This window comes from Theobroma cacao, chromosome 2 (genome assembly GCF_053813885.1).
Source record: "Theobroma cacao isolate CCN51 chromosome 2, ASM5381388v1, whole genome shotgun sequence".
Lineage (NCBI taxonomy): Eukaryota > Viridiplantae > Streptophyta > Magnoliopsida > Malvales > Malvaceae > Theobroma > Theobroma cacao.
This window is the reverse complement of record NC_142640.1, coordinates 916,107-931,066: the sequence shown is the minus strand read 5'-3', so window position 1 is coordinate 931,066 and position 14,960 is coordinate 916,107. Positions and strand designations below refer to the sequence as shown.

Here is a 14,960-nt window from a genome sequence, read left to right as displayed (position 1 = left end):
TTTATAACATTTAATTATATAAAATATGAAATAATTTTTCTTCCTGTTTAAACTCTCTCTCACTGATTCTTAGAAAAATTTAGATCTAAGAAATGGTCATACAAGAACAACACAGTTATTAGAGTTTTGAACAAATGCCCATGAACTACAAGTACGTAACTGCACATGCCATTATCAACAGAGTTCTTGAGATTGTGTTGCATCTTCCAAAGCAAATATTGCAGGCAGTTTAAACACTGTATTTAATATTGCAGCCAAGTACGATATTGGCTTTGTACGGAGTTGGAAGACATCAGTTGCGGCACTATTAGTTATGAACCACGTTAATATTTAAAATAGACCATGTAAGTAGATAATAATGATCTTATCACACATTGCATTTAATTAATAAACACCGCATTGTATTTAAATTTAATATGAAGTGAATTAAAGTATAAAATCTTTCTTTGTGTCATTTAGAAAAAGTTATTAGGACATATTTTATTTTCATATATATAATCAATCTTAACTCTTTAAAGTCATTAACAAAGAATTAAATATATTATTCATATTCCAATTCCAATTTCAAATACCTTTTTATTTTTTATTTCTCAATAAAATTTTAATATTCCAAAAAAGTAATTATCCTTATTTCTAATTTTTGAAGTTATGATTGACTTTGTTGGTAGTAAGTTATAACCATAATCATTGTGATTAACTAATAACAAGTAGTGTATTGAAAATGGAAATTAAATATCAATTAATAAAAAATCATTCTATATAAAATCTATTCATAATATCGTACAAACACAATAAACAATATCGTACAAAGCCAAACATGATAAATATTACCAACAACATTCTATTCACCTATTCTAATAAAATCCAATCGGTACAACAAAAAGCTAAACACAATAAACGTCACCCACAACAATATTTTCCTAACCACATAGTGTAACAAAATTTGATCCATTTATAACTTCGTATAAATTCAAATGCACACGCATGTCACCCACATAGTGTATCAAAATTTGATCTGAACAATATCGTGCAAACCCAAACATGATAAATATTACCAACAACATTTTACCCACATGGCCTAATAAAATCCAATCAGTACAACAAAAAGCTAAACACAATAAATGCCACCCACAACAATATTTTCGTAACCAAATAGCATAACGAAATATGATCCATATATAAATTTGTATAAATTTAAATGCATATGTATATGTCACCTACATAGTGTATTGAAATTTGATCCGAACAATATCGTATAAATCCAAAACGTTAACGATTAAAATTGTGTCTCCTGTCTTGTTCAACTTCAACTAAGTTAGTTGGGAAAAATAAATAAATTAAAGAGGGTATTCATCAAAGTCTTCCTCACATGAGTTGCTCGAGATAATTGTGATGGCTAACTAGGAAAGCGAAACTAAAATCAAAGGTCTAGTTTCATGGTGTTTTTGTTTGAAAAAATAAAATATAAAAAGTGTGGTTAGATATAAAAATAAATAAAATTTTGAAAGATTGCATGCATGATTTATATTCTTTTATAGATAAAGAAATACATGATTCTCTATAATTAGAATATTATATTTTAATTATTTATTCATTTTAAATCAATTACGGTATTACTTTTACTATATACTAATTTTTCAAGCAAAAAGTAAGTAACAAAAGCGTAATCAAAGGAAGAAATCAAGGTTCGATCCATCTTTTTGGATTTAGAATTTGTATATAGAGCTGGCAGAATAGGACTTAGGATTGTTGATGCAAAAGCACAAGAATGGGTAGGCAAATTGAATGCTTTTCCTTCCTTGAAGCACCGCATGCAACATGAGGAAAGTATGGTAGAATATTGGGAGTTGCAAGGGTTCATGTTTTTCCATCTCTTAAAATGTTTTCCTGAATTTCATTTTTCTCATTTAACATAAACATATCCTCAAATAACTGAAGCCTTAAAACACATCAAACTCTTAATTACCGGTAGTTTCGATGGGACTGTGCCAACTGCCACCAAGTAGTGTACTTCCTTATAAAGTGTTGGCCTAGGGGGTGCGTGGAGATCAGACTGCCACGGCAAGCTGCAGAGAAATATGGCAACCAAACCAGGCGTTCTCACAGACTGGCCTTGGAAACCTCTTGGGAACTTCAAGGTCCTTGATTTGATCTCCATGTTTATTTACATTTGTTAAAGTGTGATTGGAATTGTATATTATATTGACTGATCACTGCTAGGACGCATTGTTTGCATGGTGCAGTATGCTATCTTGACTCCATGGGTGATTCACAGCACTTACTCTTTGGTGATGAGTAAAGGGGAAAAGGAGGCAGACCTTGGCTACTTACTCATATTCCCATTACTTATGACAAGAGTCCTTCACAATCAGATATGGATTTCTCTTTCTCGTTACCGAACTGCCAAAGGAAAAAACAGGATCGTTGACAAGGGCATCGACTTTGAGCAAGTTGACAGAGAAAGCAACTGGTATTAGTCAGTAATTAGCTCCAGCTAATATCTATGTTATTCTTCTCTTTCGATTTGGGCCTGATATTCTGAAATGATGGATGGTTGGCAGGGATGACCAGATCGTTTTAAACGGAATTCTGTTCTACTTGGCAAATATGATAATGCCAGGAGCATCTCACTTGCCCCTATGGAGATCAGATGGATTTATAATCGTAATTCTACTCCATATGGGTCCTGTGGAGTTCCTGTACTATTGGTTGCACAGGGCACTGCACCATCATTTCCTCTACTCTCGTTACCACTCCCATCACCATTCCTCCATTGCCACTGAGCCCATTACCTGTAAGCCACAACTCTAATCCATGTCATGGAACTAATGAATTCCAACGCAAGACAAATCAATTATACATGGTTCTTTTTTGCAGCTGTCATCCACCCGTTTGCAGAAGAAGTTGCATACTTCTTGCTCTTTGCAATACCTTTAATGACAATGGTGTTAACCGGAACAGCTTCCATTGCAGCAATATCTAGTTACATAACTTACACTGACTTCATGAACAATATGGGACACTGCAACTTCGAACTGGTTCCAAAGTGGGTCTTCTCGACCTTCCCCCCTCTCAAGTTTCTCATGTACACTCCCTCGTAAGTTTTACCATTTGATCATATATACCTAAATTACCTGAATTAAAACTGTTCTTTTCCGTAGCATGATCACTGAATTATTGTTCCAGGTATCACTCTTTGCATCATACTCAGTTTCGGACCAATTACTCGCTATTCATGCCCATGTACGATTACTTATACGGTACTGTGGACAAGTCCTCGGATGATTTGTACGAGACTTCACTGAAAAGGCAGGAAGAGTCACCAGACATCGTACACCTGACGCATCTAACCACGACAGACTCCATCTACCATTTGCGGCTCGGCTTTGCTTCCTTGGCCTCCAAGCCCTACGCTTTCAAGTGGTACTTCACCATGGCGATGTGGCCTCTGTCATGTTGGTCTCGTGTCCTTGCTTGGTTCTATGGCCGTACATTTGTTTCAGAGAGCAACACCTTCAATGACCTCAAACTGCAATCTTGGGTGGTTCCAAGATACACCATGCACGTAAAAACAATATCATGTTTCTCTCCTTCCTTTTACCCCTCTATATCTTTTTCTTTCAGATTGGTATACTTATCAATTTGATTTACATGATCGTTTTCCCAGTACCTCTTGCAAAGGGAGCAGAAGGATCTCAATTACTTAATCGAAGAGGCTTTGCTAGAAGCTGATAGCAAGGGAGCTAAGGTGGTGAGCTTAGGCCTTCTGAACCAGGCATGCTTATGCTTCCCCAATCATCGTTCCCTCCTCCAATTACTACTTTAATTTCATACTCCTTCAAACTAAATCAATGTTAATTATGCAGCATGAAGAGCTTAATGGGAATGGAGAGCTCTATATCCAGAGGCAACCTCAGCTTAGAATCAAGCTGGTGGATGGGAGCAGTTTAGCTGCTGCTGTGGTGGTGAACAGCATTCCCAAAGAAACAACCCAAGTTCTCCTGACAGGCAGGATTTCTAAAGTTGGTTATGCCATAGCCCTTGCTTTATGCCAGAAAGGTGTCCAGGTACTTCAAATTTTTATTTTTTATTTTTTTGAAAATTAAAAGATTTCATTTCTGAAACAGGGAAAGCACCCTTGTGATTCCAGAAACAGCACTTGATTTTAAGATGTTATGCCCAAACCAGCATATCATCTCGAATCAGGTTTGTCAATCAACAAAAAATCAAACCCTTACAAACATCCCCTGACGTCTATGTACAATTAAGCAAAATCAATCAACCAAAACAAACACAAACACAGGGCATGAGTTTCCATGTATTGTTGCCTGTTCCACCAGATCATTCAAAGACAAAACCAGAAATATGCACTCAACATCATGATTCAATAACTCAAAAGCATCTGAACTTAAATCAACATGTAAGATCAGTTCTTCACATCAGGTTCAGCAAGCGAGAAAACACCATCAAACCTGGCCTTAATCTCTTTGAAGAGCAATAAAAAGTAGGGCATGCAGAGCTGTTCAAACCATGTCGTCTGACTCCATCATTTGCTAAACATTCGGCTGCTTGGTTTTTTTTAACTCTAAAACTGCTCATTAACACATCAAGATTGCCCTGGTTCGGCCATGACATAAACTCACAAAGTACAAATTAATTTTGATGATGAGGCAGGTGGCTGCAATGAATGAGGATGAGTACCAGAAGTTACAAGACAGTGACTGCCAGTTTGGTAAAAACTTGGTTCTTGCAGAAAACTATGACCAAAAGGTAAATTTATGAAAAATTTGGTCCCAAGCCCCCAACTCCTAATCCCATTTAAAGAATCAGGACAGGTTATAATTTGCAAACTTGGGCAGATATGGTTGGTGGGGGAAGGATTGACAGACAAAGAGCAGCTCAAGGCAACCAAAGGGACAGTGTTTATTCCCTTCACGCAATTCCCACCAAAGAAACTGCTCAAGGACTGCTACTACCACACTACTCCTGCCATGGTGGCTCCAAAATCTCTTGACAACATTCACTCTTGCGAGGTTAGCATATACATGTACAGGTCTATTTTCTCCTATTTAGTTGATTTTTTAATTTTAATTTGGCACATGATAAACAATAAAAATGATGACAGAATTGGTTGGCAAGAAGGGTGATAAGTGCATGGCGTGTGGCTGGGATCGTTCATGGTCTGGAAGGATGGAACGTCCATGAATGCGGTCAAACCATGTTTAGCATGGACAAAGTTTGGGAGGCCACTCTCCACCATGGGTTTTGCCCTTTGTCACTCTCTATCTAATTATGGCCCATTGTCTCAAAGAATAAGAAATCTCTACACAGACAAGGCTTTTTTGTTTCGTAAAATTTATCAGCAATAAATTGGACATCATATCTATGAAGTTCATACCTTTTCTACCCATATACATATACGTGTCCACGCAAGCGGTGCATGCATATATAAATAAATAAATAATTAATTAATTAATTTAAAAAAATAATATTTTTCATTTTTCATAAACTTTAAACTTAATTATTATGAAAACGTGAGAAATTGAATTTAGACATAATACAGCACATGACGCAATGCTAAACTCCTTCCTCATGCTTTAACAAAACCTCTTTAATATATAAAAAAACAAGTTGTAGAACAAAAATAAGCACATTCCGAATCCACATTCAGACATCTGACAAGTCGACTTGATTGTAAAGATATCTGAATCGAACTCAAAAATGAGACAAGAGGAACAAAGGTTTATATGGTTACTATTGGGTCTATCTGAATCCTGAAATAGTGAAACACACACAACTCTACCAAAAGACCGCAAGGCAATAAATAGCAATAGTAAACATAAAGCTTAAGAGATAATTTTATCACTTGAAGCACTTGGCATCCAAAAGAGGCTCTCCCTCGAATGGCTCGCAGTCTTCAATCATCTGACTGACACGTTCCTTTTGGGCTTCGTCTGAGATGTCAACTTTCTTCCACTCGTAGAGTTCCATGTCATAGCACTCATCGAGGGCAAATTGGGGGATCTCTTGTCCACGGAAAAGCCATAATCCCTTCACTTTGAATGGGGGCTCAGAGCCGATCACGAGCATCTTCCCAAATGCATACTTGCGTGCCAAATCCATTCGCTGCAGGAATCCCCCTACCTTGTTCATGGTGACAAATGAGACTGTATTCTCTTCATTGTACTTGTAGTCGCAGAACCAGAGTGAGTATCCCTCAGGATCATACATGTCCCAGAATCCTGTAATAAACAGGGAATAAGTACACGAAACACAGTACAAAAGATCTTCATTGAGATGACAGTACTATAACGGAAACAACAAGGATACCTTTAATTGCAACCTCACGGAAGTTGGTCTTTGTATTAGAGTACAGCCTCTTCCACTCATCCAGTATCATCTTACTTGGAGGCAGCAAATCAAGAGGATTCTTTGGTTTGGGCTTTGGTGCCTCTTCCTCCTCAGCAGCCTCTGCCTTAGCTGGTTTCTCAACCTCCTTTTTGGGTTCTTTCTTTGGTTCATTCTTGGCCTTTGGTTTAGTTTCTTTTGGCTGGGCAGCAGGCTTCTTTGAGGCAACAGGTGGCACAGACTCTGCTTGCTTCACTTCACCAAGAATCTTCTTGAAATTTGGTTGATTAACCATGGTCCAGAAGTACCTCTCAACATGAGGGAATTCAGAGGTAAAGCTCTTAGTCATGATCTGGGAGAAACCCAAATAGAGGTTGCATGTCATGACAATGTCAGCAAGGCTGACTGAATGTCCAACCAGATAGGTGTTGGAAGCAAGGTGAGTGTTTAATGCGTCTAGTGCTCTCTTCAATGAAGCAATAGCATGTTCCTCAGCCTACATGCAAAATATTCACATAAATAAATTGAAATTTAAGTCAGACTAAAAGGTCAAAAATGACAAAATCAAAGGAAAAATGTGTTCGTGAGTGAATTTATAAAACATAAACAATTTGATTCCTAATATAGATTAATAAATTAGGATGGGAGAAAGCAAACATCCTAATCTATTCAAAATAAATTCAAATAAAAAAGCCAGCCTAGTTGATTAATCAATTCAATGGGCATCTTTTGTACCATAAAATTAATTTGATTTCTACTGCTTGTGTCCATCCCAGTCCAGACATTATGAACAGAAAACATTACCATCATTACTGCTTGTTGTCATACTACCTTTACAATTCTCATTAAAATTGTATAAAACTAGTATTTTTTTTCCCTTAACTATTATCTCTTTAAAAAGTTGTACTTAACTCACTTTACTCAGTCCTATTTGCTCTCTGCCTATATTAACATCTAATAGTTTTTTCTAACTATTTATTTATTTTTACTGAACACATAGTGCATACCATGTAGACTAGCAAAGTTCAGTTTCTAAAATATCAAAATCTCATTGTCTATTGTTTATAATCGATATTGCAATAAACAAAAGAAGTTTATTGTTGTAGAAATAAATCAACGGATAAAGTTAACTTAGTCCAATTGTAACTTGTGACCTATTCTCTTATAATAGTATAGAATCAAATGCCAATTCTGATCTTAGCAAATAAAGCCCAATTAGAATGACAAGAGAACTGGGGAAAACAAAAAAAAAGTCTCAAAAGCTACAGTAATAGAACTTACCAGAGGAAGGTGTACACCATATCCAAGTCTTGGATAGAGCCATTTTGAAATATTAACATCAATTTCCATGGCTGCAAAATCAGTCCACTGCTCAATATGACCCTGAGAGAAATTTAGCAAATATATACAAACAATAAGTTCAATGGTTTAAAATCATCTTAATTGATGCTAGAAGAACAACAAGAATCATGGTAGTAAAGCCTCTTACATAATCGATCAATGTAGAACCAAATAGAGGGTTGTCAGCCTTTATGCGAGTAACTGCAGAGAAAAGCAAGGATACCAATTAGTTTCAAACAAACATTAGAGGAAGAAAATGTAGGATATCGAGCCAGTATGTCTTCTAACCATAACGAGCAATGGCATTGCTCTCAAATACAGGACCCTCAGGTGTTTCCAAAACGGGAACCTAGAAAAGTAAAAGATTTTATCAGCAAATAAAAAAAAGGTTTCAATATAAAAGTATATTCCCCACCTATACTTAATATATGAATAGGCATGCTTACCTTCCCGATAGGGTTCATCTTGAGGAACTCAGGAGATTTATTTGTGACACCCATCTCAAAGTTTTCAGCTAATTTGACCTCGACATCACAGTATTGTGCAGCAATGAGTGCCTTGACGGCATTTTTGTTGTTCTTTCCCGCGTGCAAGACCTGCAAGAATATCAAACAACCACATTAGTCAATAACAACCAGAATGTCTAAAAACTTAATCAAATATCGAACACCACATCCAATCGCTACAGAAAAACACTACTAATCAAACAACAAAAACATATATATAGCACATGAAAAAAAAAATTTCACTCTAAAAACAAATAGCCGAATACTAGAGTCCAGATACAAATATTTATTTCAACCAAGATCTACTTTCAGCAACACCCCAAAAGAAAACGAAAAAAGATCTGTTTTTCCTTTAAGAAATTCTTTTAAAGATCTTAAAAAATAATCACTTTCACATTTCAAACTACTTGAGAACACTTAGCATCTCCATCTTTCTCTTTCTGCTGGTTAATCGCAATTGATATCGAAAGCAGTACACTTAAAAATCCATTCCCGATTGTTATTAATATCATTAAATCACTCAACTACTCCATTGAATTATAATACAAAGAACACAAAACATATTCATTTTCTACTTACTATATAGCACACATCCAAAACTGCTACTTTACATTTCACTTCGAACTCCACTTGAAAATCACTTCTTTCAATTCTTTTTAACCGTTGAGTTAACAAAAAGCAACGAAATTAAAATAAAAATAAAAACTCACCAGAGCCATGGCTTAATTGGAAAGCAGGGAAGCTCTGATTTCAGATCTGAAAACAGAATGAAATTAAGGTTAGAAACAATCTCCTAAGAGAAATGCTTGTTTCCCACCTATTAAAGTGAAAAAGAAGGGAGGAAGAGAATGAGAGAACCTTGAAGCCGCAGCAAGCAGGAGAGAGTGTGAGAGGAAGAGGGAAACATATGAGGCGGACTAGGGTTTTTGTAGACTGGGCGAGAAGGGGGCATATGCGTTAAGAATCTTTTTGGATCGGTTCGGATCCGGAACCGGATCCACTTTTTTATTATCCGCGGTTTCTAAATTTTGGACCTGATATTTTATTTTGGTTAAAATAATAATAAAAATCTTTAAATTACATTATATACGTTTTTTTAATTAAGTTTTTATATTTTTACCTTACTCAATTTTAATTATTTTATTTTATTTTATTTATATTTAATTGAGCTTTTATTTTTTTATAATTATATTACATAACAAAGTTTATTTTGTAAAAAAAATGTAATGAATTTATCGTAAAAAAAATGCAATGAATTTATTCTCATTTTTCAATGACAATTGTCAATTGTATACATGAAATTTATCGTGATGTATTAATTAAACAAAAAAAAAACTAATGATATGGAATTTATTGTAATTTACGTGTTATTGACTCAATTATATAAAATAAAAAAATAAAAACTTAATTGAGTATAAATAAAAGAAAAAATTTAATTAGACACGATACAAATATAAAGATTCCACTGCAAAAATGTAAACAAGATAGGTCATGAAAATTTTACGAGAACCCATTTATCTAATAATTCTTTAATTTTTTATTTAATACAAAAATATTACTCTTTTCGTCCATTTTTCTTCATCCTTTGTTTTTATTTTCATGAAAATTAAAATAAAAATTATAATTTGATTATTTTATATAAAATTTTTAAAAATTTTATAATATATGTAGTCAAATTTTTTAATATGAAAAAGTAAAAAAATAAATTTATAATATAAAAAAGTAAAAATATTATGTTTCTTAAAAATGAAAAAAAAATACTGTGGGATTAAAACAAAGGATTACAAAGATATCATAACAAGCATTGGCAGTGTAACACCAGAATCACAAATGAAAATTGACAGACAAGAAATCTACAGGGTTCTTAACAGGGGGCAAAATCACTTGAAAGAACTTGGCATCCAAAAGTGGCTCTCCCTCAGAAAGGCTTGTAATCCTTTCTTAAGCTTCGAAGTTAGTACCAATCTGTAATTCTTCTACCTGGTTCGGAAACAGCAATCCCGTTGGTAAAGCTCGAGGCGAGGACTGAAATTAGAAAGAAACCATCACTCGGAGTCAACATCAACCCCTCTTTGCTTCAGAAAGTACTTGGCCTCTGCGATATCCTATAAAGCATACCACATATTATGGAACCGCAGAAAAACAAATTACACCAATGAATTTGATCTCTAAGTAAGACAAATTTTGATAATTGTAACCACCAATTTATTAAAAGTTTTCGGAAAGTCTAATGAGCTGGGCAAATACAGTCTCAAGTTGCTTTTGGCAGATACAAAACAAAGTTCAAGTCGCAACCACATTAGACGACACATTACCATCCTGCTCAAAGTATTATGGGGAGAACAAAAGGAGAGGAAAGGAAAAGCGAAAGAAATTCATCATTAATTACCAATTAATTCATAGAACACTTATAATGATAATGACCTAAAATGACTCATCAGCTGATCGGTTGAAAAATTGAGAACTGAAATACCTGCTGCAGCAGCAATGCTTCTTGGGGGCACGTTGGGAATCGCATTAGACCAACTCCAACCATTAATAAACCATAGCATCCAAGTGACACGATAAAGTAGATCGGTAGCTGGAAAAAGTTACAGCAATAGTGCAAAGTAAGTGGTAAGGCATTAGAGCAAGTGGATATAAATAAAACAAGAATATCAAGGCATAAAAGGAAACTCACCAACCAAGTATGGCTTCGTGGTATTATGGATGCCTGCAAGAGGCCAATCCAAAGCCCAGAGATGGCCACCAGTAGAGAGAAAATCTTCAAAACATGCTTCATCGGATTGGCAATGATAATTAGCTCACAAGTCCTGATTTTATTTCAAACCACTTAAAACTTTAAACAGATAAAGACAGATGGTATTTAGGTAAAAAGCAAAACGCATCATACAATCTAGTGATGTATAAAAGACTCAAGTCTTGACATATATAAATCATTTTGATAAAGATCTTTTATGAAGCCAAAATGGAAATTAATGAGCAATTCATAAAAATCTTTCATTTCGAACCAAATACCAACATTTCAAAAATAATAAATTGAACATAATGCATGAAATTCGGATGCATCCAAGGGCTAATAGTTCTTTTATTCATTTTGGTGACAAACAAACCCATTTTCAAAGTGATTGATAAAGTACTACAGAAACATATAGCTTGAAATTTTTAACTCAATCTAATCCCTTCTTCTGCTATCTGACTTTGAACATACAGGCATTTCTTCGGTTCATATCTGTTCAAGCTGCTTACAAGGAAGCTTAGGAACAAGATAGGAGGGATGGTTAACAGTAAAGTCAAATTGCATAATTTCCCACTGTAATTATTCATTATTGGATCTGTTTTTGTTCCAAGAACATCTAGCTTGTTAAAAAGGACCAGCATTTGTGCAAAGCTTAAAGTCGCAAACAAAGTAACCAACACAGAACAACTACTTAAGTCACGTAGATTAGTTCCTTAGTTGATCACAACCCTTTTATTCTCCATGAAACCAAAAGACTACATCAAGTTTTTGATGTGTGAATGCAAAAGGAAATTATTTCCACAAGTTTATATCAATTGAGACTCTTAAATCAATTCCCTTGTTGTGGTTAGTCACAGAAAACCAGTTTTTTCATAGATACCAATAACACCTAGCAGAAAATCAAAACAAGAGGTCCAATCTGAACCGTTGAATTAAAAGAATTATAGAACTCTAATTTTCCTTCTCTTTTCGCACATTTTCCATGGAAATTGATCAAAAAGCTCTGAAAATTAAACCTCAACAAAAAAAATTGGTGAATCAGAGTCTGGGTTTACCTTCGAAAGCAACGATTTCTTGAAAGCGATCAAGGAAACTCCACAGAAAGACGATCCGGACCAACTGTGAAGCTCGAAAGAGATAGGAAGACGGCTGTGATCGAGCAGTTATGGAGAGAGGAAGAAAGAAAACTGAAAGAGTCGTGAGAGAGAGAGAGGAAGACGGAGAAGAAGAAAGAGTCGTGAAGAACCGAGGAAGGCAGGAAGGTAGCGGGGTGGCTGGTGGCGCCGCTGTGACTTCCGCTGAGATAAAAAAAAGTTCAACGAAATAGTAAAAAACAATGCTGCAGAAACAAAACATGGGCCGAGGCTCAGATTAGCCCAAAGGACTCAAAACTTGGAAGCCCAACCCGTCTAGCCAAATGCCAAGCTTTGCAAAAAGCAGAGCCTTCTCCATTTTCAACCATTCTTGCCTTTAAGCCATCACTATCAATTTCCTGTAGCTAATCATGCAAAATTGTGGCTGTTCTGGAATATGGATAGAAAGTTGAAAACTGATCATCTGGGAAGTTTAGTACTAGCTGCATGCAGAAAATTTAGCAAGGAAAAGAAGTACAAGCTGAGGGGAAGATCAAGGAAAAGAAGAAGGAGAAGAAAGAAGCAATATGGCAGCCAACAGCACCACCATTCCTCTTCTCATTCCCTATAAAATGGGAAACTTTAACCTTTCTCACAGGTTTGTTTCGTGTAGAAGTAAAATATTGGTCAGTCAAATGATCTTCAGTATGTAATTCTTAGTCTTTCTCTCTATTTTCCTCCATTGATCCTTTAGTATGCAAATCTTATAGAACAACATATGCATTAAGCATACAGAATTAATGTGGACTCGTTGGGTCAAAAAAGAATGATCATGCTGCTAATTTCTAGTAGTAAATTATATGAACATTCATTTTTACAAAAGAAAAAACAAGTGAGTAAAAGCAATGATATTTGTGGATACAAAATTTGTGGTCCTGTATCTGTTTTTAAAGCTTTTGGAAAATGGTAGTGATTGACAAAGACCACCATTGCAGAGATATTTTGAAGGTTTTCTTTTTTGCCTTTCATTTTTACGCGAGGGCCATGCCCCATGCATGTTTTACTATTATTATCACTCTTCCCGTCTCTTCCTCCACTCTTGGAAATATTAATCCTATCAACTCATTTGATTCGAATTGAGTTCAGATCGAACAGGTCTTGTTCACGTTTAATTCGAATTGAACTCAAATCCAGCAGGCCTTACTCACCCTTGCTTGAATATGAAATATATTAAAATAAAAATTTTTATGTTAATTTTGGTGAAAGATAAAAGCAGTGGAAGAAAACATTATTTTACATCTAATTAATAAAATATTATATATATTTTTAACCATTTGAAATTAATATTTTTGCAGGGTGGTTTTAGCACCATTGACAAGGAATAGATCATACAACAATGTTCCCCAACCACATGCCATCTTGTATTACTCCCAACGTACAACCAATGGTGGATTTCTCATTGCTGAAGCAACTGGGGTTTCCAATACTGCACAAGGGTAATTTATTTCTTTTCCTTCATTTTTTTTTTTTTGAAAAAAGTGGGTGTCGACAGTACTTTTAACTTTCTTAAATTATGGTGTTGGATTGGATTTGAAGTTACCCAGACACGCCTGGAATTTGGACAAAAGAGCAAGTGGAAGCATGGAAACCAATTGTGGAAGCTGTTCATGAGAAAGGAGGCATCTTCTTTTGTCAAGTTTGGCATGTAGGTCGAGCCTCTAGCTACGGTATGTGCATTAGCATCTTCATTTTGCCCTTGCAAAAACGCACAAAACAACCCCAAGGTTTCAATTATTGGAAGGCATTATACTCTCTGATGTAAAGTTTCCATGAGAAAATGATGATTAATCAAGTACAATTTTGAAATGCAGCTTTCCAGCCTGATGGTCAAGCTCCAATCTCATGTACTGATAAAGGGGTGACACCAGGCCTTGATGGGATGGATTGGTCACCTCCTCGTCGGCTCAGAACCGATGAAGTCCCTGGTATTGTCAATGACTTCAGGCTGGCTGCACGAAACGCCATTGAAGCTGGTGAGAATTACCCAATTTAGGCAATTATAATCATGAGATCTTAACTAGAATTGTATTTAATAAAAATGGTTTTGCATCAAACAGGATTTGATGGGGTTGAGATACATGGTGCAAATGGTTACTTGCTTGATCAGTTCATGAAAGACCAAGTAAATGACAGAACAGATGAATACGGAGGAAGCTTAAAAAAAAGGTGCCGTTGTCCCCTGGATATAGTCGAAGCTGTGGTGACTGAAGTAGGAGCAGACAGGGTTGGAATGAGACTATCACCATTTGCCAGTTACATGGAGGCTGCTGACTCAAACCCTGAAGCATTGGGCCTTTACATGGCCAATGCAGTTAACGAGTTGGGCATCCTTTATCTCCATGTCATCGAGCCACGGATGATCAAAATAAATGACAAGTATGAAACTCCTCACAGCCTCCTACCAATGAGGAAAGCCTTCAAGGGGACTTTCATTGCTGCTGGAGGGTACAATAGAGAAGATGGTAACAAGGCTGTTGCTGATAATTACTCGGATTTGGTTGCCTTCGGACGGTTGTTCTTGGCTAATCCGGATTTGCCAAGGCGATTCGAGCTGAATGCTCCTCTTAATAAGTACAATCGCAACACTTTCTACATCCCAGATCCGGTCATTGGCTACACCGATTACCCATTCCTTGAACATTCTTCTTAACCCAAAAATCATCAACGAAAGGTTACAGTGTCTACTCTAATATCATGTTATTATATTTAAGTTTTCAAAATAGTTTGGATTCAACTGATTTGGGATGTCTCTCTATCTCTAGTATAAGTTTATTAATTGAAATTGTTGCAAAGACGGATAATTTATCCAATAATAGGATTGTTATTTTTTTTAATAATAATTATTATTTTATTCATAATCGAAAGTAACATGAGTGTCCATTTAAGTCTGTT

The 14,960-nt window shown here is 35.6% G+C and overlaps 4 protein-coding genes across 6 annotated transcripts; 2 read left to right on the top strand and 2 right to left on the bottom strand.

The window, feature by feature from the left end:
• Positions 1 to 1,791: 1,791 nt before the first annotated feature.
• Positions 1,792 to 5,414, top strand: LOC108660922 (very-long-chain aldehyde decarbonylase CER1-like). Of its 3 annotated transcripts, none has more exons than XM_018115329.2 (10): positions 1,792 to 2,138; positions 2,244 to 2,470; positions 2,562 to 2,794; positions 2,878 to 3,085; positions 3,187 to 3,565; positions 3,668 to 3,775; positions 3,867 to 4,067; positions 4,675 to 4,770; positions 4,860 to 5,033; positions 5,126 to 5,414. In XM_018115329.2, exons 1-10 carry the CDS (start codon positions 2,079 to 2,081, stop codon positions 5,288 to 5,290), a joined length of 1,851 nt encoding a protein of 616 aa, XP_017970818.2. In that variant the 5' UTR covers positions 1,792 to 2,078; the 3' UTR covers positions 5,291 to 5,414. The 3 variants fall into 3 exon arrangements, with proteins under 3 accessions (XP_017970818.2, XP_088660138.1, XP_017970817.2); XM_088804012.1 differs by having other exon boundaries at positions 2,878 to 3,097; positions 3,668 to 3,748; XM_018115328.2 differs by having other exon boundaries at positions 1,799 to 2,138; positions 2,878 to 3,097.
• Positions 5,415 to 5,593: 179 nt separating this feature from the next.
• LOC18607119 (elongation factor 1-gamma-like) lies at positions 5,594 to 9,163 on the bottom strand. Its single transcript, XM_007041119.3, has 8 exons — positions 9,054 to 9,163; positions 8,906 to 8,951; positions 8,136 to 8,285; positions 7,978 to 8,038; positions 7,838 to 7,890; positions 7,630 to 7,731; positions 6,331 to 6,844; positions 5,594 to 6,242 (listed from the first exon to the last, which is right to left on the bottom strand). Exons 2-8 carry the CDS (start codon positions 8,912 to 8,914, stop codon positions 5,863 to 5,865), a joined length of 1,269 nt encoding a protein of 422 aa, XP_007041181.2. The 5' UTR covers positions 8,915 to 8,951; positions 9,054 to 9,163; the 3' UTR covers positions 5,594 to 5,862.
• A 747-nt stretch (positions 9,164 to 9,910) lies between these two features.
• LOC18607118 (dolichol-phosphate mannose synthase subunit 3-like) lies at positions 9,911 to 12,256 on the bottom strand. Its single transcript, XM_018115335.2, has 4 exons — positions 11,991 to 12,256; positions 10,876 to 11,008; positions 10,669 to 10,776; positions 9,911 to 10,300 (listed from the first exon to the last, which is right to left on the bottom strand). Exons 2-4 carry the CDS (start codon positions 10,975 to 10,977, stop codon positions 10,241 to 10,243), a joined length of 270 nt encoding a protein of 89 aa, XP_017970824.1. The 5' UTR covers positions 10,978 to 11,008; positions 11,991 to 12,256; the 3' UTR covers positions 9,911 to 10,240.
• A 160-nt stretch (positions 12,257 to 12,416) lies between these two features.
• Positions 12,417 to 14,932, top strand: LOC18607117 (putative 12-oxophytodienoate reductase 11). Its single transcript, XM_007041117.3, has 5 exons — positions 12,417 to 12,666; positions 13,364 to 13,504; positions 13,605 to 13,735; positions 13,880 to 14,041; positions 14,126 to 14,932. The coding sequence occupies exons 1-5, from the start codon at positions 12,596 to 12,598 to the stop codon at positions 14,716 to 14,718; spliced, it is 1,098 nt and encodes a 365-aa protein (XP_007041179.2). The 5' UTR covers positions 12,417 to 12,595; the 3' UTR covers positions 14,719 to 14,932.
• Positions 14,933 to 14,960: the final 28 nt, after the last annotated feature.